The following is a 27,191-nucleotide window of genomic DNA, read 5'->3' as shown; positions in this document are numbered from 1 at the left end:
GCTTTTAAGTTATTGCATCTCCTTTTCAAAGACAAAAAAGTCGCATCTATGTCCTACAGACATCCTAAAGGTGATACAGATTGTTTAATTTTTGCACAGGGTGCATACTATGCGGGAGTCACATGCCGCGGGTCCTAATGCAACCATGTGACTTAGGTAGCCCTCGAGGCCTCACTTTGGCCGTGGGAACATCAGGTATCCTTTGACAGTGAGCCTGGGCTCAGACATGAGGGTCTGATGATATACCCAAGTTCAGTTGCTCTGCGTTGACTAGGAAGGTAGAGAAGATCTTTGTACAGCCTAAAGAGGTAATCTTCAGGAGAAGGCTTTGAAATCTCCCTTCATCCAAACACCCAAGATTTCGCACCTTGTTTTAAATTGCCTAACAGATTGCAAAGCTTTTTTGGAAACCAGTAGCAATGTTCACAGAACACACACAAACAGAACTCAAGGAGTAAAGAGCTATGTCCAGTGGTGGAAATGAAGGACAAGGGCTCCCCTACCCTCGGCAGCTTTGCTGTAGCCTCTGTTGCCCTGAGATGGAGATGTGCTGAGTTATTACACCCTTAGGGCCACCGCCACCTCCCTGCTCTATTGTGGCAGCCCCAGGCTCTCTTGTCACCTGTCCCAGTGCTATCAGCTGCCAGTGGGCCCCAGCCCCATGCTAGCTGTAAGTGCAGGTCTTAATACAAATTAGCAGCAGTGCAGGCAAGCTGAATGGCAAAACCTCGTCCCGCACTCCCCCTCCCTCTTGTTTTCATCAAGCCCTCTTCACAGGCGCCAGCTGCCTCATTAAAGAGCAGCCTTTTATGCTGGGCTTCACCTGTACCCACCCTGAGTGGCAGCCGTGGAGTCCCATGGCCGCACGCAGGGCTTGCGCTGGCTGGAGGAGGCACGGTGCTTGGGAGCTGCAAGAATGGAGGGAGGTCTGGCAGGCGAACAGGCGAGGTATGGCTTTCCTTCTTTCTCTCCCTGAGCAGTGGCAGGAGGGCCAGCTGGGCAAGTGTGGGGAACCAGGATGGTGCCAACCCTTCTCCCCAAGGACACCCGCCTGCAGGTCCTAGTGCAGAAGCCTGGGACCGAGGACAGGGCCATTTTCCAGAGGAGAAACACCCTGGTGGGCGAGCGGCCAAACCAATCACCTGTCCAGCTGGGGAGCAGGTGTGTGCACAGGGCCAGGGGAGGGAGAGAGGAGGAGGGAAGCGGAACTGGGAGAACTTCTATGGGTCAGTGAATGAGGAGGTTCTGCCCAGGGAATGAGTGGCCGCGGCCACCCCAGCAAGAGAGCCCCCTCCTCCTCTGCGTCCACTTTCCCTTCGTCTAGGTGCCCGTGGCTCCTCTCCTTACAAGGTCATGTGTTAGGCAGGTTTGGGGAAATGTTTCTTTCAGCTTTTCACATTTATTTTCCTCCATCCCTGGCATCTGGGACCAGCCCTGCCACCTGTGCCTACCATACATGGCCATAACCATAAAGGCTCACTCCATTTCAGTGAGTCCTGAGGTGCTGACTTCTCTGCACAGCAAGAGGTCAGTTGTTAACTCAGAAATCCCCAGGGGCCCGGCTGATGTGGAAAAGAATTTTTCCAAAAATTGTCTCCCCACTGTCCACAAAGGGGAGGAGCCCGGAGAGTGTGCCCTCCTGTCCCACCATCCTGCCCCCTGCTGTAGTTCTCCTTTCCGAGAGACCCCTGCCCGCGCCCTATGCCCTCTTGCTCTGGGGGTCCTCCAAGAGAAGAGCGTGCAGTGTGGAACCCACCTCTCCCACAGAGGCCGCCTGCCAATGAAAACCTTGCTCACTTGGTTGCAGGCCAACTTAATCCTTCAAACTTCTGCAGCACTTGGACTGTTTCACAACTGACAAGGATGCAGGGAAAGGCTGCCAGACCGTGCACGTGAGTGTGTGTGTAATGCGTATGCGTGTGTGTGCAATGTGTATGTGTGTGCATGTATTGAATGTGTGTGCGGATGAAGTGTATGTGCATGCGTGTGCATGTTCTCTGTGTTGAAATGTGTGCTTCCATGTGGGTGAAGTATGTGTGTTCCGTGTTGGAATGTGTACAGTGCATGTCTGTGCATGTGTGTTGAAGTGTGTGCACGCATGGGAGTATGCATGTGTGTGCACATGTGTTCTCTGTTGAAGTATGTGCATGCATGTGGGTGAAGTATTGTGCACATGTGTTCTGTGTTGGAGTGTGTGTGCACATGTGCATACATGTGTGTGAGTGTGTGCCTGCAGTTAGCCCCAGGGCGGGTGAGGGGACCCAGTGCCCTCGAGCCAGAGCTCAGCTCAGATGCAGGCACCAGGGTCTGACTGGGACTGCTTCATCTCAGGCCAGGTCCTTCCGCAGCAGAAGCCAAAGGGCCAAACGCTGGTGAAAAGCCCTGATGTGCTACTGCCTCCCCTCCACTGCCATGGGGACGTTAAACCTTTAGCAATCTGGGACTCTGACGGCTGGTTTTTGGTTCTCTGCCTGGAAAAACAGTAGGCGAATAGTAAAACCTTAAATTCTAACATGTGTGAGTTATACATCTTATTTTCATTTTCAGCCCATGTTTCCCTCTGTAAGACATCAGGAAAAAATTACCGTCTGACTTCTAATATCTCAGTGGAGCATTTATCTCCCAGCTATGATAACTGATCTTCAATATTTTTTTCCTTTCAGATTAAGAAACAAATTCATTTAATTTTCTTTATTGAATGTGCTCAGGCCTCCCCGCCCTGCCTGGGTCTCAGGAAGCCCTGGGCTGATCTCCCTTCTCCTGGGTTAGTGACTGCCGTCCCTGCTTGTGGGATGGGTGGGTCCCTATCTGGCACGGCCCTGCTCCTCAAGGCCTCGCTGTGGTCCGTTCCTGCTCCTGGCAGGGGATGGAGGACAGTGGCCAGGCCTTTGGAACGTCCGGAGAGGTTATGCGGCCTAGAGTTGGAAGGCTGTAATCTGAACCTTATCTGAACTCCTTGGTCTGAAGGCCTGGTTTGGAGCTCTTGAGAGAACTGGCTGTCTCCCAGGCTGCCAGAACCGATGCTTCCTGCTCAGTATAACGGCGGCCACAGCTTCTCCTTGGCCTTCCCATCGTCTCCTTTGGTCCTGCTGCTGCTGGAGTGGCTGAGCAGCGGGCACTGGGTGTGACAGGGTGGCACCTCCCCCAAGTATGCTGGAAGTGCGTGATGCTGGGCTGGAGGGCATGCAGAGTGTGTTTGCCAGCCTGCTTCGGGGTGCCAGGTGGCCATGGGTGGGACGTCACCCCTCTAGACAGCTGCCCAATCACCAGTGCTGCAAAATACCAGGTGCTGGTCAAGGTCTGTAGTTCTAGGCTAAGTTGGATGATCTGCTTTCTCTCTTGTGAATGTCCATACTGCTTCCACAGTGAGCTTGGGGCCAGGGATGCAAATTGCCACAGGGCCACCACCTCCCCCATCAGGTGGAAGTTCCTGGATTCCATTCCTTCTCCAAGTAGCAACCAACTCTTCTGCATGTGTACTTGATAGTGAAGCTTAACACAGAAGACCTGAGTCCTGTTTCCACCTTGACTAGCTGTATGACTCTGAGCCAGGCAGCCCCTGTCTTGATTTCATTAACCATGAAAAGGAGATAGTAACCCTTGCTGTGCCTATCTTGGGGGCTTATTGGGAAATTCGAATACAACAGTGTATGAGAAATGCATTAAACTTATATATGTGCAATAGAAATAACTCACTGAGAAAGCATTTGCTGCTCACCTCCTATGTGAGAATACTAGGGTTAAACAAAGAAAGTGATGACCATCCTCTCAAGAACTCAGCAGTCAGGGGACACAGGCCAAGCTAAGAATCAGACAGTGTGGCAAGTCCTTATAACCAAGGCGGGCACCAAGTGCTGGGGGACTGTGGGGAAGGCGTGTCTGGGAACATGGACTAGGTTGCCTGGCAGTGAGGCTAAAAATGTAAGCCGCACTCAGACAGGGAGGGCTGCGATGCCACACAAAGAAGCTCAGACCTTGGTCTGAGGGCACTAAGGCGCTGCCAGAAGTTTTTACGTACTGTAATTATAGGATTGGGCTGGGATTTGAAGGAAACTCTGGTGGCAGAACGGAGGATAGAAAGAGGGCATCATCATCATCATCGTGACACCAAGTGCGGCTGGGCAATGGCTCCATGGTCGTCATCGGAGCCCTGGGCTCATGATTCAGAGGCTGGGGCGAGCTGCCCTGTCAGCGCTGATCGCCTCTGGGCTTTGTCTCTTCTCACTTTAGGGAGTCTCCGGTGGACTGCAGCGTTAGCAAGTGCAGCAAGCTGGTGGGCGGAGGCGAGTCCAACCCCATGAACTACAACAGCTACATGGACGAGAAGAATGGCCCCCCTCCTCCCAACATGACCACCAATGAGAGGAGAGTCATCGTCCCCGCAGGTAATTCGAGAACCAGGCGCCTGGGCGCCGTTCACTTCCCCACTCTCTGCGGGGGGCAGGGAGCATCTAAACCTTTATCTGATACTCTATTCCCTGTGGAATTGCAAAATGGAGAAAGCTGCACACCAGCCGGGAGTGGTGGCTCACACCTGTAATCCCAGCACTTTGAGAGGCCGAGACGGGTGAATCACTTGTCAGGAGTTCAAGACCAGCCTAGCCAACATGGTGAAACCTCATCTCTACTAAAAAAAAAAAAATACAAAAATTAGCCAGGTGTGGTAGTGGACACTTATAATCCCAGTTACTGAGGGGGCTGAAGCAGGAGACTCGCTTTAACCGGGAAGGCGGAGGTTGCAGGGAGCCAAGATCACACCACTGCACTCCAGCCTGGGTGATGGAATGAGACTCTGTCTCAAAAAAAAAAAAGCTGCACGTTTCACCTTACTTCCTAGCTGCCCTTTAAGGCAGTATCCCAGATGTCACCTGATGTGTGGGTGCTAGAAGCCCCACCCTTAAACAGACCACATCACAGACTCTACATCAATGGCCTGGTCCTCAAGGACGGGCTGCTCAGAAAGCAGAGGCAAGGCCACCTCCACCCAAAAGGAATCCCGTGAGCTCTGGACGTGAGCATCCCTGCCTGTGAGGAGGAGGGCAGCTGCAGAGGCCAGTCCTTCCCTCCAGGCTTGTACTTCCCGGCATCTACCAGGTTCCACCTTTCCAAAATTACAGCCAGCTCTTTCAGTTTTAAAATAGAAAGGACTATATTTAACTAATGGAGCGCCTTAACATGTGTGCCACAAGTTATGTCATTAGGTAAAAATAGCCTCTTTTTCCTAGGTATCGGTGCTGTTGGTCCCAGAAAATAAAATCATTGTTCAGTCCTTCAGTCCATTGGCTGGACACGCCACCCCAGCTAGCACCAGCAAGCTCAGCTGCCTGTACAAGAAGGGTGTTTAAAAACTGCCACGTGTAGAACTGGTGCCAGGTAGAAGGAGCAAGGATGTCCAAATCTTAAGCAAAGTGGATTACAGGGCAGGGATTAAAGCTGATCTTACCAAAATATCTTTACCAGAGAGGCAAAACTCCTTCCATTTGTAAAAGCATAAATGTAGTTGCCTCTGAAGTCAAACGGTTAGACATCTCTTTGAGGTAGTCCGAAGGCATCTGCTTATAGGTCTAAAGGCAGAAATTTTAAGGGACGCCTCCTGCCTTGGCCCGTGGGGTTTGTTTTCCCTGGGAAGCTGCATCTCACCATATCCCTGGATTACAGCTGCCTCCCTGTGCTCTGGGCCAAATTCAAGAAGGCGTGAGCGAGTGAGGCAGGAGAGGGGTGGGGCTTGTAGGAATTTCTCTGTGCCCTTTAGGACTTAGAAACGACCCCTAAAGCAATTCAAAGTTTGCTCTTCCACAAGCATCTGACCTAACAAAGGAAGAGAAAGAATCGCTTCCATTTATTGAGCGCTTTCTAGGTGCCAGGCACCACGTAAATTGCTTTATCTCCATGGCATTACTTAAAACATCTGTCACAGGAGACCAGCTAGTAATGTTTAGCCCAGGTGTATCGTCTCCCTCCTCACCGAAAGCAGACAATGAAACCGTATTAGAACTGACAGGTGGGAACCTCTTTGTACACCCCAAAGCAAAGCTGAGCCTCACGGGATCTTCACTCAAATGGTTTCAAACTCCCCTGCTTCAGCCAAACAGCTCCCAGCCTGGGAGGGAAAGCTTGCGGGACTGAAGGGTTTGGGGATCTGAGATTGTCTTTGAACCAACCTTTGGCACTATCTCATTTTGGTCATCATTTTGGGGAAGGAATCTGGGAAATGGGCAGAAGTGGCCAGACTGCTACGTCGACCCTCCAAACCTTCAATCAGTGTTGAAATGCTTTCAAAAGGAATAGCAAAACATCAGGCTTGGGTGAGCCAAGTTACCTATAGCAGTGATGGTGAAAATAAAACAAATTCATGTCAAATGATTTTCAAAGCACTTCGTGTGATGCATTCTCAGGCTATGGATTTACTTCATTATTTTTAGCTCCGGCTAGATCTTTTAGATCCTCACACATTTCGGCTTCCTCCAGGCCAGGCTGTGGGTATGAGGGGAAGTCTAATTTGGGCAAGTCCACAAATCAAGGCAATAAAATATTAGTGGAATAACCGATTGAGTTTATGATGGGATTTAAAGACAAGTATAAATGTAGGCCCTAGGTAATCACTGGCTCCATGTTCAGATGGGAAGAAACTAGGATTAAATCATCTAGGAAATGCATTTGGAAGAGTTTAGCGTGATCCAGAGTTGAAGATTTATAATTCATTGGCTGTAGAGGGAGAGAAATAATATTGTTGCACAGCCCAAAGCAAGGGAAGAAATAATAAATAAAATATATGGTGTAAAATTGAATTTGAGGCCTTGGATACTAAAAGTGAGGAACTGGGAGAAGCGAAGAATGAAATAATATGCTCCATAATCCAACTCCCCCTAGGATATGTTCCTCTAGAATTCTGAAAAGGTGCAAAATTATTTCCATTTGCCAATGATCCATGCCTAATTGCTTCTGGAGAGTAAAAGAGCAAGAAATGTATCTGAGAGAGAGAGAGAGGAATACATACTTGCACAATGACACTTTAGAGGAGCTCCGCTTTTTGGCATCAGAGCAGTGTAACTCACAGGTGAGGTAAAGCAGGATGGTGAGAAGAGGAAAGGGGCTTTGGGGGAACCCACCTCTTCAGCTTAGTGAAGTCCTGTAATGGTTTCTGTTGGAACCCCAGCCCAGATACTTACCAGCGATAGGGCTTTGGGCAAAGGACTTAACCTTTTAAGACTCCATTTTGCACCTGTAAAATGGGGATATTAAAAGATTTCCTTGGTAAGTAAAAATAGGGCTCGAGGAGCAGGTGGCACATAGCACCCACCATCTGAGCCGTCACTGCTCATGGGGCATTAGGTTGTTGGAATGACATTCAGCAGCAGGCTGTGATCTGTGGACCCAAACTCTCCTAACGCCTCCCCTTTGCCAGCTCCTCCACCTTCAGCACAACACAGCAGCCACTCTCATGCATGGGCAGGGCCTGGGCACTTTGCAAAGCAGACTCGGGCCCTGCCACCCAGATTCTCACACATAAAAACCAAGATGGGATGGAGAGTCCAAGGGCAGTTGGCGGATGCTTGTGTAAAAGTGCTGGGAAACTTGCCTCTGGCTGCCCAGCTGTGAAGTGTGAGCCTTGCTTCTTTCCCCACATCCGCTCCTAGTCATTCAATCCTGGTTCCCAGCTTTGCCAGGAGCCTTCACAGACGCTGTAGAATGAGAGGGTGAGTTGGTTGAGGGGTAGCACAGATATTCCTGCCTAATAAATATGTTAAATCAAACAGGCTCATTAGAAGCGGAGGCTAATGGCTGACTTACAATAAAATGCCGAGTCTCTCCTCCTCCAGGAAGTCTTCCTTGACTCTCCAAATTTTCACTATTCCCTTCCACTTATGAGTCCTTGAACCACCGCCACACAATCCGTTGCTTAGTAGTGGTGTGCTTGCCTACCTGTTTCATGGGAATGAGTATTTCTTGAAGGCAAGCGTCATGTAATTTTCTTCTATGATAAGGATATTTAAGGTGTTTATTGGACCCACTAACAATTGGTTGTCAAGTAAAGAGATGTGCTTCAGACTGTGATAAGTGATAAAAGAGTTCTGCCTACTGTGGAACCTGCTGGAACTCATCACTTGTGCTGAAAGTGCAACATCCCTAACACACACATACACACACACACACACACACACTGAGAAGGAGAAGGAGGTATGAGTGTCCTACCATAGAGATGGCCTCAGTGGTTACCTTACCTGTGTTCACTCAAGAGCTAAAAGCTTCTCTCGTCTCTCATCTTTGGGTATTTAAATATCTAAAAAATGTTTTGGGGATGCCCTGGTAGAAATTTCTACACAGCTGCGCTCAAAAGGAGAAAATCTAGTTTGGGTTTCTGTTTAAGACTAACACCACTGGGTTTTTCAACTGCACAGATGGAACTGCAGTAAAAGTCTCTCTGTTTCTTTTCTATAGCCATCTGAGGGATCCGCGTTCTTTCACGAAATCATTAATATTCTTAAAATACAGATGGTTCCCCTTTCCAGAGACACCGGTCCCGGGGTCTGTGAAATTGTGTTTATTTTCATTTCGATGCCACCATTTCTCAGGCAAAGGTTCCAACTGCTCTCCAAAACTTTAAAGAGTACTCTGTCAGGATACGTAGCGAGGCAGCTAAGCACCTCCCTGGAGTGCTAAGCAGTTCAGGCAGCGCCAGATGCCATGGAGCCAGATGAGTGTTCTAGGGGAACCATCTGGAAGGGAGCTTTCCCAGAGAGAGAGAAGGGAAAGAAAGAGGGACAAGGGGTGAGGGAGGCTGCCTAGGCTCTCAGGGAGCCTCTACCTCCCTGCAGTCCTTGCTAACAACGTCTTCTCCTCTGCAGACCCCACACTGTGGACACAGGAGCACGTGAGGCAATGGCTGGAGTGGGCCATAAAGGAGTACAGCTTGATGGAGATCGACACATCCTTTTTCCAGAACATGGATGGCAAGGAACTGTGTAAAATGAACAAGGAGGACTTCCTCCGCGCCACCACCCTCTACAACACCGAAGTGCTGTTGTCACACCTCAGTTACCTCAGGGAAAGTAAGTGCCGCCCAAGCACCCAGGGCTGGGAGGAAGCTCGGCAAGGCCTGCTCGTTTCCCGTGGAGCCAACCCAGGGAGAGGAAGTCAGTGCTGCCCGTTCATGTTGCGCAGATGCCGCCGGAGCAGCAACGTGGGGCCTGTAGTGTTGCCAAGGTCACGTGGGCTCCTACAGACCCTGGGAGGGGCAGACCCAATCCTGAAGTGTCAAAGGAAGTAAAATGAGAAATGGAGAAAAATAGAGAGCTGTGACCTGGAGGGGTCTGGCAGAGGCTGGTCACACTCTTCCCATGAGACCGCCTTTCCAGAAACTAGTCCAATTTGAACATAGATAGAGATGGCTGGTGCCCTGGCTGGTGTTTTCCTAAGTGATTATTTAAAATTCCTCCAGGAAACTCTAGATTCAAGGCTTTTGGATTTAAGGTGTTGAAAATAATTTACATATTAGCTTCCTCTTAATCTTGGGATGCTCTGGCACCCCCTAACCCCATTTGACAGGGCTGCTATCTGCACACTTCCCTCATAAGGAAGAGCAGTCAAAGGTGCAGGTGTGTTAGGATCTATTGGAGGCTTTCTTCTGGTACAGCCAAAAAAAGGAAAAGAGCGTTGGAAAGGGCAAGCTTAAGACAGAAAGCAGGCAGTTGTCCAAGAGATTTATCTGGTATGAGGTACTCTAGCACTAAGTGTCCATCAGTCTGATATGAATTTCATTTGTTATGAAATATACACAGAGCAGAAGAATGGAATTATTTTAGTCCCACTGGTAACCTCAGCCTTAACACTCTGCTGGAAATCCAGGCCAGGTGGTATCAGTGCTACCCCTAAGTATGGAAGGATTGTCCTGGGGCCTGAAAAGATGGTGCTGGGATCACAGGAACACAGGCATGGGCTCACACTAACTAAGAGCGTTCTAGCAGCCCTGTGCAAAGACAGGGCAGCCTTGAGATGCTGTTTGTTGTGAATGGCCAAGGCAGCTGGGAGTCTTGCAGGAGTTTAGCTTTGGGCAGGAGCTTGACGATTTTAAGCCCCCTTCGCAAGTTGAGATCCTCAGACAGCACCTCTGGGACCTGCTTTTCCTGGACTGGCTGGTTCTGGGTTGGTGAGCTCTGTTTGCTCTCCATCGTTTGGTGGACCTTTAACTCCCCATCTTTGGAATCCACTGTCCCTTCAGCGACAGTGTTCCTCATGGGGCAGGGGCAACACGTGCTGGCTGGAGAAATGAAAAATCAAAAAAATTGTTTTGAAAGTTTCCACTCGTGCCTCTGTGCTCTCCAGTCACCTTTCCGAGGCGTCTGGTAACTAGTGCGAGAAAGTAGATGATGCAGTATTTGTTAGCTCCGGAGCAATTACCTCATGTCTGAGTCTTGCTGCAACATGAGGTCAGCCCAAGAAACAATTTCAAAAAAAGGGGACAATTTTCCACCCAGTTTTTCAGAGCTTTGGATAATTAGCATTTTCTAATTCCTATTTTCAGCTTTTAACCATTTGTGGAATTTTAAAAAATAAGGATCTTTGAACAGAGTCCTGCAGTGATCTAGGCAGACCAGGGTGGGTGTGTGGAGGTTAGCATGAGAAGGAGAGAGCAGCAAAGCAACCTGATTCCAGCAGGAGTTTGCAGGAACCCTAAGCCCTTTCCTTCATTTGCCAGGAGTAGAGAGGACAACAGCAGCATAGACAGCATGCTCTGAACTGTTAGTTAAAGGGCCCGGTGCTTTGAGACTCTTTGGCGGATGCCCTTGTTGGGAGAATGTTCAAGGCATTCTCTCCATGTGGGGAAAGCCCATTCATGCCATATGACCCCGGGGCCCTAACCAGTCCATAAACAGCCCAAGGCCCCCTAGTACTTCCTGCCACCTAACAATGGGAACACAGATGCTGAAGTGAGACAAATGCCTGAGAAGGTGGTCACTGGTCACCAGTAGACAGACCTTCTATTGGAGAAGAGCAGATAACAAGGTTGAAGTGGAGGTGCAGAGGATGGCATTTTGGGGGGTATAGCATGGCAAGAAAAAGTGAATTGCTTCTTTTTAAGAACACTTATAGACAGAAAATGCCCCCAAATCAATAAAAATATTAGGTTTCCCAAAAGGGACTTATTAGCGGAGCATATTTCCAGAGCGGAGAGGAGGTGGAATCCAGCTTGTATACTGAAGACATTTGAAAATGCAGGGCAGATATCCAGAGTTGAGGATGGTGGCTAATAGTAGTACATCCACAAGGTGGGAAGTAGTTGTTCTGCCATTAAAATTATTATTGGGAAACACCATGAGAAGTGCTTGGGATACAATGTTGGGTGGAAAAGCTCATTATAAAGTGGTCTGTGCACTGACAGAAAAACCATGTCTGCCTGCGAAAGCAAAAAATTAAAATAATCGTGTTAAATTAAAAAAAAAAAAACTTGCCCCAACATAGCATTGAGATATCCTTTTGAGGAACCTAGACTTAAAATGATCCACTGTCAGGGAAAAAGCATTTAGATTCATGCTGCTTTTTAATTGGTGTCTACCTTGGGGTTCCAGCCTTGGAGACCCCCTAGTGTGAGGTGGTGGCTGGCTACTAAGCTCCTGCAGGAGACCATGTGCTGGCGATCGTGTCTGCTCTGTTTCTGCTCTGGATTGCTAGGAACTCCCCAGTGACAACCAGCACTTTAAACCCTTTTAAAGCCTTCAAACACTTTATTGTTTTTCCAGACTGACTTCCAGTGGATGTTTTGTGCTTAGGAGGAAGGCCGGCGCTTGCAGAGAGTTTGAGGCGATGAGTCAAGGCAAGGGGAGAGGGTGCTGATTCTTTGTGCTTTATCATCTTGTCCTTTTGTTGGAGAGGAAGGTGAGGCTCAGATATTTCCACCTTAGCAAGAGATGGATGGAAAATAGCTGAGATCCTTCACTCCAGTGGAGGAAGTTCTGCAGGGTGAAGGAAAGTTGATAGAGCAGAATCGGGGACCTGAGCCTGTGTGGCTGCTTGGAAGTCAGTAGAGTCCAAGTTGGTGGCACTTCTCTGATCTAATCTTTCTGGGCTCTAGTATAAAGTCTAGAAAGAGGAAAACTTCATAGGATAAGAAGCTTTGGCATCAAATTTACACTTTCACAAAAGGTGCTTGACTATTCTGGTGGTTTGGGAGGTGAGCTACTTTTACATTTTAAATGCAAATGTATTTTCCAGGGTGGAGAAGAAATAGCAGTTCCCTAAGCCCTTACAGACCTTCTCTGATGGCCAGGCATGCTAGGGAGGTGCTTGTTCTTCACACCTGGGCATGTCAGCTGTGCCAGAGCAGCTGTGTCACATGCCACACAGGCGACCACCCCTCCCCCCAGCCGCCACAGGAAATGCAAGGACGACTGTGATGGCTGGGGTGGCCACGGCCCTTGGGGTCATTCCCATGAGTCCTGGGAAACTCCAGGGTTTACACCTGTCAATCCCAGCCCTTTGGGAGGCCGAGGCGTGTGGATCACCTGAGGCCAGAAGTTGGAGACCAGCCTGGCCAACGTGGTGAAACTCCGTCTCTACTAAACATACAAAAATGAACCAGGCGTGGTGGTGGGCGCCTGTAATCCCAGCTACTTGGGAGGCTGAGGCAGGAGAATCGCTTGAATCCAGGATGGGGAGCCTGCAGTGAGCTGAGATCGCACCACCGCACTCTGGCCTGGGCGACAGAGGGAGGCTCTGTCTTCAAAGGTAAAAAGGTTGCCCCCTTGTGGACAACTATCTACAATACCCATTTTAAAGCTGAAACCACTGAGGCCCAGACAGCTTCAGAAATTGGTTCAAAGGCGTCCAGCCGGTTGAGAGCACCTGGTATCTAAGACTCGGGCCTCTGGAGTCCCAGTCCCTGGCCTCGCGTTGCCGACGTTCCCCCGGCCCTGGAGACAGCAAGCCAGCCTTCGCCACACAGGCAAGGCAGCCTCACTCCCGGCCTTCCACGTGGACAGCCCGGCCACTTCCCCCACGGCATTTTCTGTTGTCATTTGTACCAAGAGATAAATGCTTTCCAAAAACTTTCCTGTGGCCTCCTGGAAGGAGGCCGATTAAGCCAAACCTATCACCACGCTGACTTTGTCCTTCTCTGGGCCTGACTGTTGGCCCCACCAGTATCTCTCCCAGACACACCCCGTGTGGCAGAGGAGCCTTCGCAGCAGCTGCTGCGGGAACGAGATTTGTCCCTTCTCAGGCCAACGCGGGGATGGACCTCGAAGAAACGGAGGGCGCCGGGCTGGCAGTTCAGGCGCAGGGCCGCTGGGGGGAGTTTGCGCATGTCTGGGAGCCCCGAGGCCCCCGGGGGGAGGCGGGAAGAAAAAGAGCCCTTTTTAAATTTTACAAACAAGTTGGTTTTGTATGTCAATCTGGGTCTGACCTGGAAAAAATACTAAGAAACTGCGTCTTCAAACAGTGGCTGCTCAAAAGAATGAAATATACTGCGCGACCGGGAGACCACAGAAAAGGTGCCCATCTTGATTCCCATTTTTAATTTAAACTTTAATGGAAAACACATTTTGCGTTTTGTGGTCTTCCCACCTGCAGCCTCTGATGGTCGGGCAGAGGTTTTGGGTCTGGGCAATTAAGCTGGTGCAATCTTATCACTTCCAGGCCTGGGTTTGACCGGTGAAGGAGAACAGAATTCCAGCTGAACAAAAGGCCAGGTTTCCCTGGACTCCGTAGTCAGCCAGGATTGTTGTTGAAAGAGCCCAGAGCCTTACACCCTCCCGCTCCTGCACACTCAGCCAGAGCTGTTGATAAAGCAGTGCAGCCCAGAGAAAAGGGAGACCTGGACTCCATAGGCTGGCTGTGAGGGGGCACTGGTGAATTCTATGGTCACAGCGAGGCAGGAGACAAAGGCTTTGGCACTGGGACTCTTGTGTCCCCTGGCCCAGGTGTCCCCGATGAAAAGCAGGTTCGGTTGAGGGAATGTGAAGCAGCAGAAACCGTGATTGCTGGGGTTCTACCCCACACCTGCAAAGCCTCACACTGCTCACTCCCCTCTCCTTTCAGATCCAGATACTGTCTCAAGCAGCAGATGGATTCAAACATGGAATGGCAAATGATCTTTTCCCCATGCTTGCACTTTGGGAAGTCCATTCTATTCTCAGCAGGAGCTACTTTATGCTTTTTAGAGCAAAAATGCCCCAATAAATAGATATATGTATATGCATATATACCATATACAAATATATACATACAAACACACATACAGAAACTTACAAATAACCAAGTAGGCAAATCTTATACTTCAGTTTGAACTGAAGTATAATGCAGAGAGAAGTGCAAAAATCAAAAAGTGCACTACATGACGTGAATCCACCCACTCGCATAAGCACCTCCCAGGCCAAGGAGTAGCATTTCAGCCCCCTGTACCCTCTCTCCGCCCCACAACCACTTCCTCCACAAAACTAACCACCACCCTGCCTCCCAACCCCATAGGTGAGTTTTACCTCTTTCTACGATTTAGCCTGGAGGCGGTGGGGGTCTGCCAGATTGAGCACAGGTTTTGTGGATAGACCAGGATGGGGCTCCTGCCTCCTGCACCCTCTGGCTGTGTGATCCTGGGAAAATGATACGACTTCGCTGAATGTTGCTCCTTTCATCTGGAAAAAGGAATAAGGGAATGCTGGCTCTGCGTGGCTTATGCAAGGACTAAGTGAGAATAGATGGAAAGCGTCTGGCATACCGTGCATGTTCAGGGAGCATTGCGTACACCCCTCTTCATCATGGCCTGTTTACCTTGATGTGCTGGTATCAGGAAGGAGGGGGAGCTCAGTAGCACAGGCCTGTGGCAGGGTCAGGCCAGAAAGAGCCTCAAGGCAGGAGAAAGCAGTCCAAAGCCACAGAGAGGGAGGCCGGGCTCCAGGAGGACCTGCCTGCTTCAGAAAACAGAGCCTGGGGAACTGATGAAGTAGAAATCAGAGAAGAGGAGGGAATCTGGGTCCCTTGGGAGAGAGGCCAGATGCCCCCAACCAGCCCCTCCTTGGGGAAGGCAGCCTCTCCCTCCAGGAGTGAAACTTGAACCAAGAACAATCTTTAGGGCAAAATCCTTTTCCTAGGTTGCCATGAAATATGTATTTCATGCAAGCTTTGGAGAGGTCAAATGACCCTTTCTCTCGGCTTTCTGGGAGTTTCCTGTGGAATTCATGTGTGCCCAGAGAAGAACTTTCACCAAGGGGGAAATTTAATAAATGTGGTTTATCTAAGTTTCGTGCTTTCGGCTACACCTGCACTACTCAGGCAGTTTGCTCCTCGCAGACCATCATTTTTCTTTATTTGCTCCAGCAGTGAGGTTTCAGCCTGAGGGAGAGAACGTCAGGGACAGAGAGGCAAGCATCCTTGGTCCTACTTCTGGGGTTTTTTTGTATTTCCTCGGAACGTTTGGTTCCATTTCTTCACTTCCTTCCAGTCGTGCCGGATTGTTTCTTATTGCAGCAGAACCCATTCATAACTTTAATCAGAGGACAAGACTAATGCTCAGTAAACGCATGTATAAAGAGAACTATTGTATATAATTGCGACATCTGTGGGAGAAAGGATGTAAAAATAGTAACGATCATGGCTAGCATTTATGGAACACTTATGAGCCAAGGTCCATTCTGAGCACATTACATGCATTATTTGATTTAATCTTCACACTGCCATTAAGTGGTGTTAGCCCATTTTACAGATGAGAAACTGGTGGCTCAAAGAGATGAGGGAAATCAGTGGAGGGCACAAAGCTAGTCAGTGATAAGAGGCAGGTCTAATTTTAAACTCTCATTTGCTTAATAAACATACAGTCGTGCTTTGCTTCATGATGGGGATAGTTCATCTTCATGTGAATACCACAAAATGTATTACACAAACCCACATGGCATAGCCTACTACAACCCGAGGCTGTATGCTACAGCCTGTGGCTCCTAGCTCACTAAGCTGTATAGCATGTTATTGTACTGAATATAGTAGACAACTGTAGCACAATGGCAAATATTTGTGCATCTAAACATTTAAAAGATACAGTAAAAGTACACTATTACTGCTGTCATATATGTGGTCCATCTTTGCCCAAAACATCATTTTTTGGTGCGTGACTATTAGCAGGAACTTGTCCCAGCCTTACTTTGTCATTGATATTCTTGAAAATGGAATAACTAAATGTAGCTGGCTCTTGGATGTTTCATTCATGTGACGGTCTCATTTCTAAAATGGCATCCACATAGCCACACTTTGGCATACAGCGGGCTCAATACCACCCCTGTCATCCCCCTCCTTGTTTTCATCTGGAGCTGCTGCAGAGCTAGAACTAACAGTCATGTTCTAGGCAGTTGGACAATTCTTATAAAATTCTCTTCCTCAGCCGGGCACGGTGGCTCACGCCTGTAATCCCAGCACTTTGGCAGGCCAAGGCAGGCAGATCACCTGAGGTCAGGATTTCAAGACCAGCCTAACCAACATGCAAAAACCCCGTCTCTACTAAAAATACAAAATTAGCCGAGCATGGTGAGGCATGCCTGTAATCCCAGCTACTGGGGAAGCGGAGGCAGAGAATTGCTTGAACCCAGGAGGCAGAGGTTGCAGTGAGCTGAGATCGCGCCATTGCACTCCAGCCTGGGCAACAAGAGCGAAACTCCGTTTCAAATAAATAAATAAATAAATTCTCTTCCTCATCGTCTGGCTTGGGTAGTGCACGCATTTTCTCTGAGGCACACAACCAAACGCCCACAGCTGGGTGAGGCAGCAGCTCCATTTCTGCATCCCTTCCATGACTGGAGACTAAAAATAGGAGTGTCTGACAGCCCATTCCCACCCCTGGCACCCCAGCCAGTCCACTCGGCCACAGGGAGCAGGGAAAAGGGTTGTTTAGAAGAATTTTCTTAACCTCGAACACATGTGTTGAGCTTATGGTATGTTTCGTAAAAGCAGATCCCAGCCTTCGTTTCAAGGGCTCTTTAAAATTTCCTTAGGAGAAGCTCAAAGAGAATGGCAAAAATGCCTAAGTTTCACAAAATACAACCTTGAATTCACTTTAAACAAAGGAAAAATTCTAGTTTTAGGAAAGAAGGGAGAATATGTTTTACACGTAACAACAAAAACAAATTGTTTTTTCAAAGTGCTGGGTACAGAAGAGGTATGCATCGAAGTTTAATTTTAAAAGACTGGATATCAGCATTCTGAGATTGCAGAAAATTCAATGCGTGACTCCTCAGGTTCAGTGCGTGCTCTTAGACACAGGTGAAGGGAAGCAAAAGTTCCTACTGGAATACTACCACTCACCTCCTTCCCAACTCCCAGTGCCCCTCCACCAGTAACGTACCAGTGCACCTTACCCTCACCTGTGAAAGGACCCGTATGTACGTAAACCCAGAGGATACCACAGCAGGAAGGAGTGATACTGGCTTCTCCACCAGGCCATGGCAAACTACAAGCTGCAGGCCAAATCTGTCCAAAAGTGGCCCAAGGACAAAACAAAACAAAAACTAAGAAGGCTGTGCAACAGAGACTGTAGTTAGCCTATAAAGCCAAAATATTTACTATCTCCTTTTGATAGAAGAAGTCTGCCAACCTCTGCTCTAGTTCAAGAAAAAAAATCAAAATCTAGACATGTCAAGTCACTCACCAACTGTCACATGGTGAGTTAATAACAACTGAAACAGACCTGGGTTTACTGATTCTCACTGCTGTGTTCCTATCATGATTATGGCACAGACCACAGCGCTTCAGAACGATGAATATGGCAGCTTAGGGGTCATGGTGTTTGTTTCCCCAGAGAGCATTTCATTCCAATGTATTCTGTCTCTTTACTCTATAAGTAATTATAGTTATTAAGTAATAAAGCTATTACAGGCCTGTATGATTGTCTCCAACCAAATGGATTCCATTCGCCTTTCCTTTCTTTCCAGGTGTCCTCTGTCCCTCTTCCCCTCTCTCCATCTCTTTCCCTTTCCACTCCCTCCTCATGTCATCTCCTACTCTTGATCTCAGAAGAACATTTTGGTTATAACCTGTTTATGTTTTGCCTCTCAGGTTCGCTGCTGGCCTATAATACAACCTCCCACACAGACCAGTCCTCACGACTGAGTGTCAAAGAAGGTAAGTTTGTTCTTTTGTGCACTTAAAATTTTCTTCTATACCAGACATGACACAGTCCCATGCTGTTAAGGTTGTTGCAGAAAACCAGCTTGCTTGTTTCACTCAACTTTTCCTAGCGTACAAAGACAAGAAGCCAAAGATTTTCGCCACTTGTGCTACCAGTTGCAAAGATACAGTAAAGGAAGTTTTACAGTATCTTGTAATAATATCACAAAGATACAACTTGAAGTTGCCACTCCATGCAGGAAAACATGTTACTTTTAGAAAAAAATGAATGCTGCTTACTTTCAAAGTTGAAAGTTGGGAGTTTTCTCTGAAGAAAATAATGAAATGAAGAGTTCAAGGTTTCCAGCATGTCTACCTTTAATGGTTTTTTTCCTAAGAAATTTTAGCAGCCAGTCATGGTGGCTCACACCTGTAATCCCAGCACTTTGGGGGACCAAAGTGGGTGGATCACTTTGAAGCCCAGCCTGGCCAACATGGCAAAACCCCCATCTCAGCTAAAAATACAAAAATTAGCCAGATGTGATGGCAGGTACCTGTAATCCCAGCTATTCAGGAGGCTGAGACATGAGAATCACTTGAACCCAGGAGGCAGAGGCTGCAATGAGCCGAGTTCGTGCCACTGCACTCCAGCCTGGGCGACAGAGTGAGACTCTGTCTCAAAAAAAATTTTAGCGATGTCAATTCATTTTTAAAGTAGTGGCGTAAGGATCTGGCCTGGTCTGGTTTGGTTTGGTTTTGTTGAGAAAGAAAACTGCCTCAGCAAATGATTTTTGCCAGTGAAGATTTTAGTACACGTCACAATAGCATTCCCCAGCGTCTTTATGAAACATCGTGAGGAGTGGTTCAGATACTGTTAGATTTCAGGCATTGAAACAAGTGAATAATTCATAGTACCTGGTTTAAAGGAGAAAAAAATGTGAACAAATAATTATTAGGAACCAGAGAGAGACTGGAAAAAATATTTGCGTGGCATAGCAAAAATTCCACAGACGAGGGGACTTTTGAATAGGAGCTTGAAGAATAATAAGAGTGTGGCAGGGACTCTGTCCTCCTTGGCTCGCTCTCTGTCCCCACTTTTTCTTCAACTCACCCTCCCCAAAATATATAAGAAAAGCAGAAGCTCTCAGGATCAGTTACATATAGCGCAGCACAGCATAACCTTTCAGAGAAACAAAGGCTTTTCTAAGGGAAGAAACCATTTGGCTCAAAATCTGCATAGGGTATGAAGGAAACACAGACCCAAAGACACTAGCTGGGTGTCTTGCCCAAGGTTACAACTTTGATCACACAGCACTTTGTGTTTCCTGTTAACCATTTATAATTTAATAATGACCAGAACATTTAGTGGAAGAATTATACAACATAATGAATCCACTTTTAAACATTTGTGTTTTTCACTTGTTTTCTTCTCTCCCATCCCACCCTGAGCCAGTCCTGTTTCTGCCACTGTTTTTCCTTTCCAAATCAGATTTCTTGAGTTTTGTCATGAAAACTGAATTTCTATGGATTCATTCTACATCGTGAGTCAGATTTCACTTGATGACCTATTTTAATATGCTGTTGCAAATGTCTGTAAGAGAGAAAATACATTTTAGTGGCCAACGCATTAGAGTGAAGGTCAGGGCACCTTTGGCTTCCTGTGAGAAAATCACTTCAGGCCCTGAACCTCAGTTTCCTGTCAAACGAATGAGAGGAACTCTGTCAGCAAGAGGCCAGCCCTGACTCTGGAGCTCTTGGCTTCTAAGGAGATGACAGGAGCGCTCACATTGCGAGGGCTCAAGAGCCACTGTCCTTTGATTTGTTTTACCTACTGAGTTTTATTTCATTTGTGGATAGGGATCCACTTTTTGGAAGGAATGAAAAAAGAAGGGGAAAAATGACTAGAGGGAGAGAGAGAGAGGGAAGGAAGGGAAGGGAAGGAAGATGGGGAGGGAGGAAAGCAAGGCTATAAGGAAGGAAGGGAGGGAAAGAGGAAGGGAGGGATGGGAGGAACCCTAACCTCTGAACTGCTGAATTTGGATTTTTGTAAGTTTCTCCAACACTTCAGGCTACATCCTGCTACCAACATCAGAATTAGCCAGTGAGGCTCTGAAGCAGAGCTAATGAAATATTTTCTGATATTGGGCTTCAGATATAGGGTTTAGTTTAGAAACTGGCTTATCCAAGTTGAAATGTGTTGCTAACCATCTCCTCCTCCTCCTCCTCCTCCTCCTCCTCCTCCTCCTCCTCCTCCTCCTCCTGCCTTATTGTTCAGCTGTGTCCTCTACCTGCCATACGCATTTCCTTCCCTTGGCCCTTTTGTGTTTAGGGAGGACATTTGTAACACTGCTGGCTCATTCAGGCTTATGGCAGGAGCAGCTCCCTCTTGCTGGGGAGCAACCCCTCTTCTGAAATGAATTAACTGTAGTATCCAGGCAAACGCATGCTGCCAGGACCTCATTCAGGTGGTGCCGGCATTTATCTCCCAACATCGGGCCTGGCCCTCTAGAGACGATTAAGCCTGCGCTTTGCAGGTGCATCTTTTGTCCCCAGTAAAGCTCTCCACTTGAGCTGTCTTGCTCCTCTATGCCTTCCCCTTGTGAGGTGGTCTGAATCTGTCTGAACGACCCATCAAGCCACAAAACAAAGTACATTAGCAAGACAAAGCTAACCAAGCCCTCCCTCTCTCCCTCCCTGCCTCCTCCCCACCTCTCACTGGCTCTCCTGCTCTGCTCTAATCACTATCTATTAGCTATTAGAAGACATCAGGCAACCTTGGCTCCATCTTCTTTGAATAAGACACACACAGCCCCAAACAAACCCAGACTTCATCAAGAGCACCAGAGCTGTGTGTGTGTGTGTGTGTGTGTCTGTGTGTGTGAGTGCACACTGGTGCAATCCACAAAGGGCAGGTGCTGGCCTCAAACACAAAGCAAGGAAGTTGAGGAGATGCTGTCTATTAATGTGTCTTCAAAGCACTTATCAAATTAGAATGGCTTTTTGCTTTAAAATTGTATAATCACCCTTCCAGCTTGTCTCTTGAAAATGGCTGCAATCTCTAGGAGTTATTTGTGCCCAGAAGTAAGACTAGATTTTAAAAATTAATTTAGAACAATCTTTAAGCCCCTTTAAATTAAATATTCTATGGACATGGATTGGATCCAGCTAGAGCAGTTATGCTCTACCTTTAGTTTATCAAGGCTAAGGCACTTAAAAGAATAAACTAGGATAAAAGCTATTGTTATCCATTTACAATAGTAGCCACAACTGTCATCTATAAAGGGTTTTGGAATATGTCAGACACCTTCACATGTTTTGCTTTGGAGCCTTGCACTGGGTCTTTGAAGTAGATATTATTATCTCTATTTTGCAGACAAAGAAAGTGGGGTTCAGCACTATTAAGTGACTCACTGAAGGGTACACAGCTACTAGATGGCAGAGCAAGGACTCAAACCAGGTTAGAGGATTAGACTAGAACCCCCTCACTTGCTGACAAATACAGCCTTTCTCTTCCAGCTGCCTTTCTGCAAAAGCAATACCTAGCCTAAATGTAACTTGGGCAAAGATGTGAATGTTTTGCATTACTTGATTTCTGTCCATGAAGTTTTCCCACTATCAGCTCCATCTTCATCCCTAAACTCTTCTCTCCTTCCAAAGATGAACCAATACACAACTTATGCTTGGCCATCAGCCCTTAGTTCTGACAGCACAGAGAATCACCTGGAGAGCTTTCAAAATACTGACTCTAGGACACACATTGCATGATTGCACTCATAGGAGGTAACTGTCAAGTTTATAGAGCCAGAAGGTAGGTGGTGGTTACCAGGAGTGGCAAGGAGTGGAAATAGGGAGTTAGTGTTTAATGGGTCAGAGTTTCCGTTTGGGAAGATGAGAAGGTTCTGGAGCTGGATGGTGGTAATCGCTGCACAGCATTGTGAACGTACTTAATGCCACTAAATTGTACACTTAAAATGGTTAAAATGGTAAATTTTATGTTACATATTTTACTAAAATTTTGAAAGTGCAAAAATTAAAATAAAAAAAATACTGATGCCCAAGTGCCAAAAAATGATGCCTTAATTCAGAATCTCCAAGGGTGACTCCTGGGCACTGGAAGTGTTTTAGAACTCTCCGGGTTATTCCTATCAGCCAAGCTGCAGCCAAGCTAGAGAAGCCTGCTTTATAGAACAGAGACAAACTAGAGAGAAATGAGGCCCATGTTAGAGCTACTCCAGATTTTCTTGGAGGCACACCGGGCAGTTGTCTGGACCCAGATTGTCCTAGAAAAGGAATAGCAGGCCCTACTGGTATATTGATAAAGGTATAGGTAAGTGAAGAGACTGTACGATCTTGATTAGTTTTTTGTCATTGTCATTGATGACTGATTTTACTGATGCATCATATTACTGATCTTGACAACTGTACATTAGTACATCTCAGAAATTTCTTTCTCACATGTCCTCATTCAGTCCTCTGAAAAGTAGATACGGTGTTGGTAACGTGATTTTATAGGAAGGACACTGGGGTTGCAGAAGTTAAGTGGCCTTTTCAAGTATATGAGAGTCCTGGAGCCAGGGCTACTGACTTTCCACACCTCGTTCTCTCCAGTCCTCCAGGCTGCAGATGTGCGTGTGTCTGCCCTGGTCCCAGGTCAGAGCTTCACTTTGTTTTTCTGGGCAAACCCTGCCAGAGGCCTTCCCAGCACACTCAGCTGGCCCAGCAGCGTGCAAGAATCAGCACATCTCCTCCTCAGAGCTTCTTTGCATGCCTAAGCCCTCATTTCCTTAGTTCCTCATGCTGAATCTGTTTAAATACCTCTGACTTTCCAAAAGACAGAGGATATTGAGTTCCTTGTTTATTAACTCTTGGAACTCATCAACCAGCCAAGGCCCTGTGGAGCATTGAGCTTCCAGCCCCAGCCTGGAGCCTTTCAGGACTGCCATTGAACGCGGAAACCGAAAACCGCAGCCCCACTGCAGGCGGAATGGCCATCTCCAGCCATTGCCTTGGCTAATGGATAAAAAGTCTGTCGGCTTGCATGCTAAGTATGGAAAAGAGAGGGGAGAAACTACCTTTCTGTGTCTCTCAGAGTGAAACGCCTGGCTGGTGCTGAAGCCCATGTTAACGAGAGGCTGGCTTCTCTCCAGGAGAGTCCTAGGTGGCAGGAGCCGTGCACATGGTAGCAATAGCATTTTGGCAGCCCGGTAGGGTTTGCCAAGCACGTTCCTATCCATTATCCCGTTTGTGCCCTCTGGTGCCACCACCATGAGATGACCAGGCTGGTGGTATTATTATCCCCCTTCTGTAGATAATGAAAACAAGGCACAGAGAGATTTCAGGGTTCCTTAGAAGGCACTCAGGTGGTGAAGCAGAACGAGACTCAAGTCCGGGCCTTTGGTGTGTTCTGTCCTTCCTCTAGGCTGCTTCTGGAATCATTATCTCAGCATACTTGATTCAAGCATCTGACAACATCTTAAGGATTCTTTAATACTCTCAACTTACCTAAGGTGGGCATTGGTCTCCTATTTCAGCATTATCGCATACTGATTAAAAACTCGGGCTCTGGACTCAGACTGTGACCTGGACAAGGTGCTTACATTTTTCTGCCTCAGTTTCCTCATGTATAAATGAGGATAATTGTAGTGCCCCTTCAGGGGTGATGTAAAACTCATAAATCAGTACAGTGTCTGACACACCAATAAGTGCTCAATAAAAGTTATAATAAGGATAGTAAATTGTTATTCTAATTTATTATAGTAAAAATCATAGTAGTAATTAACATTATTATTGAAAGCTAATTACAATTTTTTTTTTTTTTTTTTTTTTTTTGAGATGGAGTCTCGCTCTGTCGCCCAGGCTGGAGTGCAGTGGCGTGATCTCGGCTCACTGCGAGCTCCGCCTCCCGGGTTCACGCCATTCTCCTGCCTCAGCCTCCTGAGTAGCTGGGACTACAGACACAGGCCACCACACCCAGCTAATTTTTTTTTGTATTTTTAGTAGAGACGAGGTTTCACCGTGTTAGCCAGGATGGTCTCGACCTCCTGACCTCGTGATCCACCCGCCTTGGCCTCCTAATTACAGTATCCCAGCCGCTAATTGCAATATTTTTGAGGGTTTACCAGATGTTAACACCGTACCAAGGGTTGTGAAGGATACTATACATAGATAGCCAAGCTGCTTTAAAACTTATTAGGGGGCCAGGCACGGTGGCTCACGCCTGTAATCCCTGCACTTTGGGAGGCCAAGGTGGGCAGATCACCTGAGGTCAGAAGTTCGAAACCAGCTTGGCCAACATGGTGAAACCCCGTCTCTACTAAAAATAAAAAATTAGTCAGGTGCGGTGGCATGTGTCTGTAGTCCCAGCTACCCGGGAGGCTGAGGCAGGAGAATTGCTTGAACCCAGGAGGCAGAGGTTGCAGTCAGCCAAGATCACGCCACTGCACTCCAGCCTGGGTGACAGAGCGAGACTCTGTCTCAAAAAACAAAGCAAAAAACAACTATTTAGGGAGACACACCTATGAAATATGAAGGAAATATAAAACTGCACGTAATCAAAATACAACAATGCATGCTACACACAAGAAATTTTCTGAGTGTAATGAAGAGATAGAAAATCATTAATGTTCAAGCCGAACATCTTCTCCAAATCCCTTATAGAATAGAAGAGATCTGAGGCCAGAGAAGGTGTGGACCCAGCCACGGTCACACAGGGAGTGAAGACAAATATATACATTTATTCCTATGTAGGCAGATATTATAGATACAAGGTACCTTCGTCAGGAATGGACCTAAATTCTGTGATTCATGCTCTCCTCCATTCATTCATTTCTTTCTTACGGAGAATCTTCTCTGCACAGAACACCAGGCTGAGCCCTGAAACTATGGTGAACACAGCACACTACCTACCCTCAAGCAGGTTCTAGTCAAACAGAGAGACAGACAGCTAAGTGAGTAACGAACTACTGTGCTTTGGAGTGAGGGCAATTCACATACATTACCACGTCTTTCAGTTTTCCCCTGCATTTAGCTCCTGTATGGATGTCCTTTATGATTTTAGAGGTCGTAGTAAAAGATGGAGGCCTCTAGCAAGATGCAGCACGGCAGGGCTGGAAATAGATATTGAAGCAAAGGGAAGGAGGAAGGCACCAAGGAAACCAGCATGTTTGCTGGGGTGAGTGTGTGAGTTTTCAAGTTGGGTTTTGGAGACAGGAGCCCAGGTGAGCCCTTGCAGGAATAACTGAGGCCTGGGTGTTTGATGTGAGTTTCAGGAAGACAGCCTGGGGTAGAACCTGTACACCATGGCTTCCTGGAACCTGGAAAACCGGGTGCAGTTAGATGTTTCATTGTGAGACAGGAAGCTCAGTGAAGGAGCTGAGAGTCAGGGACTTGTGTCAAAACCATTGGGCCAGGGAGGGCAGAGTAGGTGGGCATGGAGCTGAAATAAGATTGACCATGAATCCATGATTGTTGAAGCAGGGTGATGGGGCCTCAGGCTTCACTAGACCTTCCTCTCTATTTTTATATATCTTAGAGATTTTCCATAACTCAAAAAATGCCTCAAGACATCTCTGCCTCATTTCTCCTGGCGAACAGGTTCCCAAGTACGGCATCTTTGTCCCTTGCAACATGCACTGCCTGTGTCAGGCTGATGCGCTCCCGGGTGCAGTACTTGGGAAGGTGGGCATTTGGCAGCCTTGCGTGTGTGTCTGTGCTGGAGGGCGTGAGCTGGTGCTCTGTGTGGAGGTGGGCTGTGTGTGTGTTGCCTTGTAGAGCGCAGCGTATGGGGGCTAGGTTTGGAACATGTGTACCCGAAGGAAAAGGCCTGTAATACTGTGAGGTAATCTCCTGTTATTTTTAGGGAGTAAATAACATCTCTCATGCAGCAGGTTGTGTGGCCCCACAGGCTCCATCTACGTCAACTCACACACACTTCAAATTGGAGGGTATAGCGGCCTCACAGGAGAGCCTGTGAAGAACATTGTCATTATATGTTCTTCCTTCATGATGAAATGTGCCTTAGCCATTCTTAGCAAAAGCAGGGATGATTGTTGGATGTGTGTGTGTGCGTGCATGCATGTGTGTGTGTGTGTGTGTGTGTATGTGTGTGTGTGTATGCTGTTTCTGTGGTCCAAAGGCAAGATTTATGCTTATGGGATAGACAGTAGCTTGCTCTCTCTATTTTATTTTTTAAAATCTGTTTTCCTTTGAAATTCCTGAGTTAATGTTCTGTCTGCTTTCTATCTGACCCTCTTCAGAGTGTTGCATTTTTTTTTCCACGAGAGAGAGATTAAGAGAGAGAGAGACAGAGAGAGAGAGAGAAAGAATGAGGGTGACAGAGAGAAACAGAGATCGGGGGAGGAGGGAGAGCGAGAGAACTGGAAACAAAGACTCGTTGTCTCTAAGCTGGAGCAGGCAGGAAACCCCAATCCCTCGGGAATTTAGCCAGCCCGCCCTGTCCTGGAGTCAGACTCCAGCTCTCTGAATTCAATTTGACAGCTTGTCTGGGACACTTTCTAAGTAACCATTATCCTTCCTTTCTCTAAGTAAAAGGACTGTTATTTCTTTTCGTGGGTGTGCTGTGCAAACTGCTATTGCACACGTGTGGCTCACACAGCGACTAGGACACACTTTACTTAAATTATTGGAAACAGTTAGCCCGTTTCCTAAGACAAGTGTAAATTTGTTCCAGGATAATAAGGCAAAAGACTGAGTATCAGTTCACTGCCTTATTAGAGGCGGGCCTATTACATCAGAGGAGGAATTTTGTGTATGTAGGTTTTACTTCTTTGAGGATTCTTTTGAAATAGACACAAACAACAATATCTTCCAATGATCATTCTCCCCAGTTTCTGTGTTAATTGATGAATTATTTTAATTAAACGCATCATCATACATCCCACTGTGGAGGGAACTCAGATGTCCTCAAAGCTACCAGAGGTTGTGCACGCCACGGACACAACTAGGGGTGACCACCTAGAGTTCATAGGAGCCCACGTTCTGCCTGGGAACAGGGCCATCCTGGGGTTTCTTTTAATTACTCAAACCCAGTTGAGTCACCACCATAACCTGAGGGACTGTAAGGTGATCACCTGCCCTTCAATGTGTCCTAT

General features: G+C 47.3%; 1 protein-coding gene across 1 annotated transcript in view; it reads left to right on the top strand.

The window, feature by feature from the left end:
- FLI1 (Fli-1 proto-oncogene, ETS transcription factor) overlaps window positions 1-27,191 on the top strand; it is a 118,171-nt gene that overhangs the window by 69,736 nt on the left and 21,244 nt on the right. The window contains exons 3-5 of the mRNA XM_003253389.4: window positions 4,231-4,385; window positions 8,847-9,050; window positions 18,031-18,096. Coding sequence (XP_003253437.1) covers window positions 4,231-4,385; window positions 8,847-9,050; window positions 18,031-18,096 — 425 coding nt within the window. The remainder of the gene's footprint in view (window positions 1-4,230; window positions 4,386-8,846; window positions 9,051-18,030; window positions 18,097-27,191) is intronic.

Source organism: Nomascus leucogenys, chromosome 15 (assembly GCF_006542625.1).
Source record: "Nomascus leucogenys isolate Asia chromosome 15, Asia_NLE_v1, whole genome shotgun sequence".
Classification (NCBI taxonomy): Eukaryota; Metazoa; Chordata; class Mammalia; order Primates; family Hylobatidae; genus Nomascus; species Nomascus leucogenys.
This window is presented reverse-complemented; position numbering and strand designations above follow the sequence as displayed.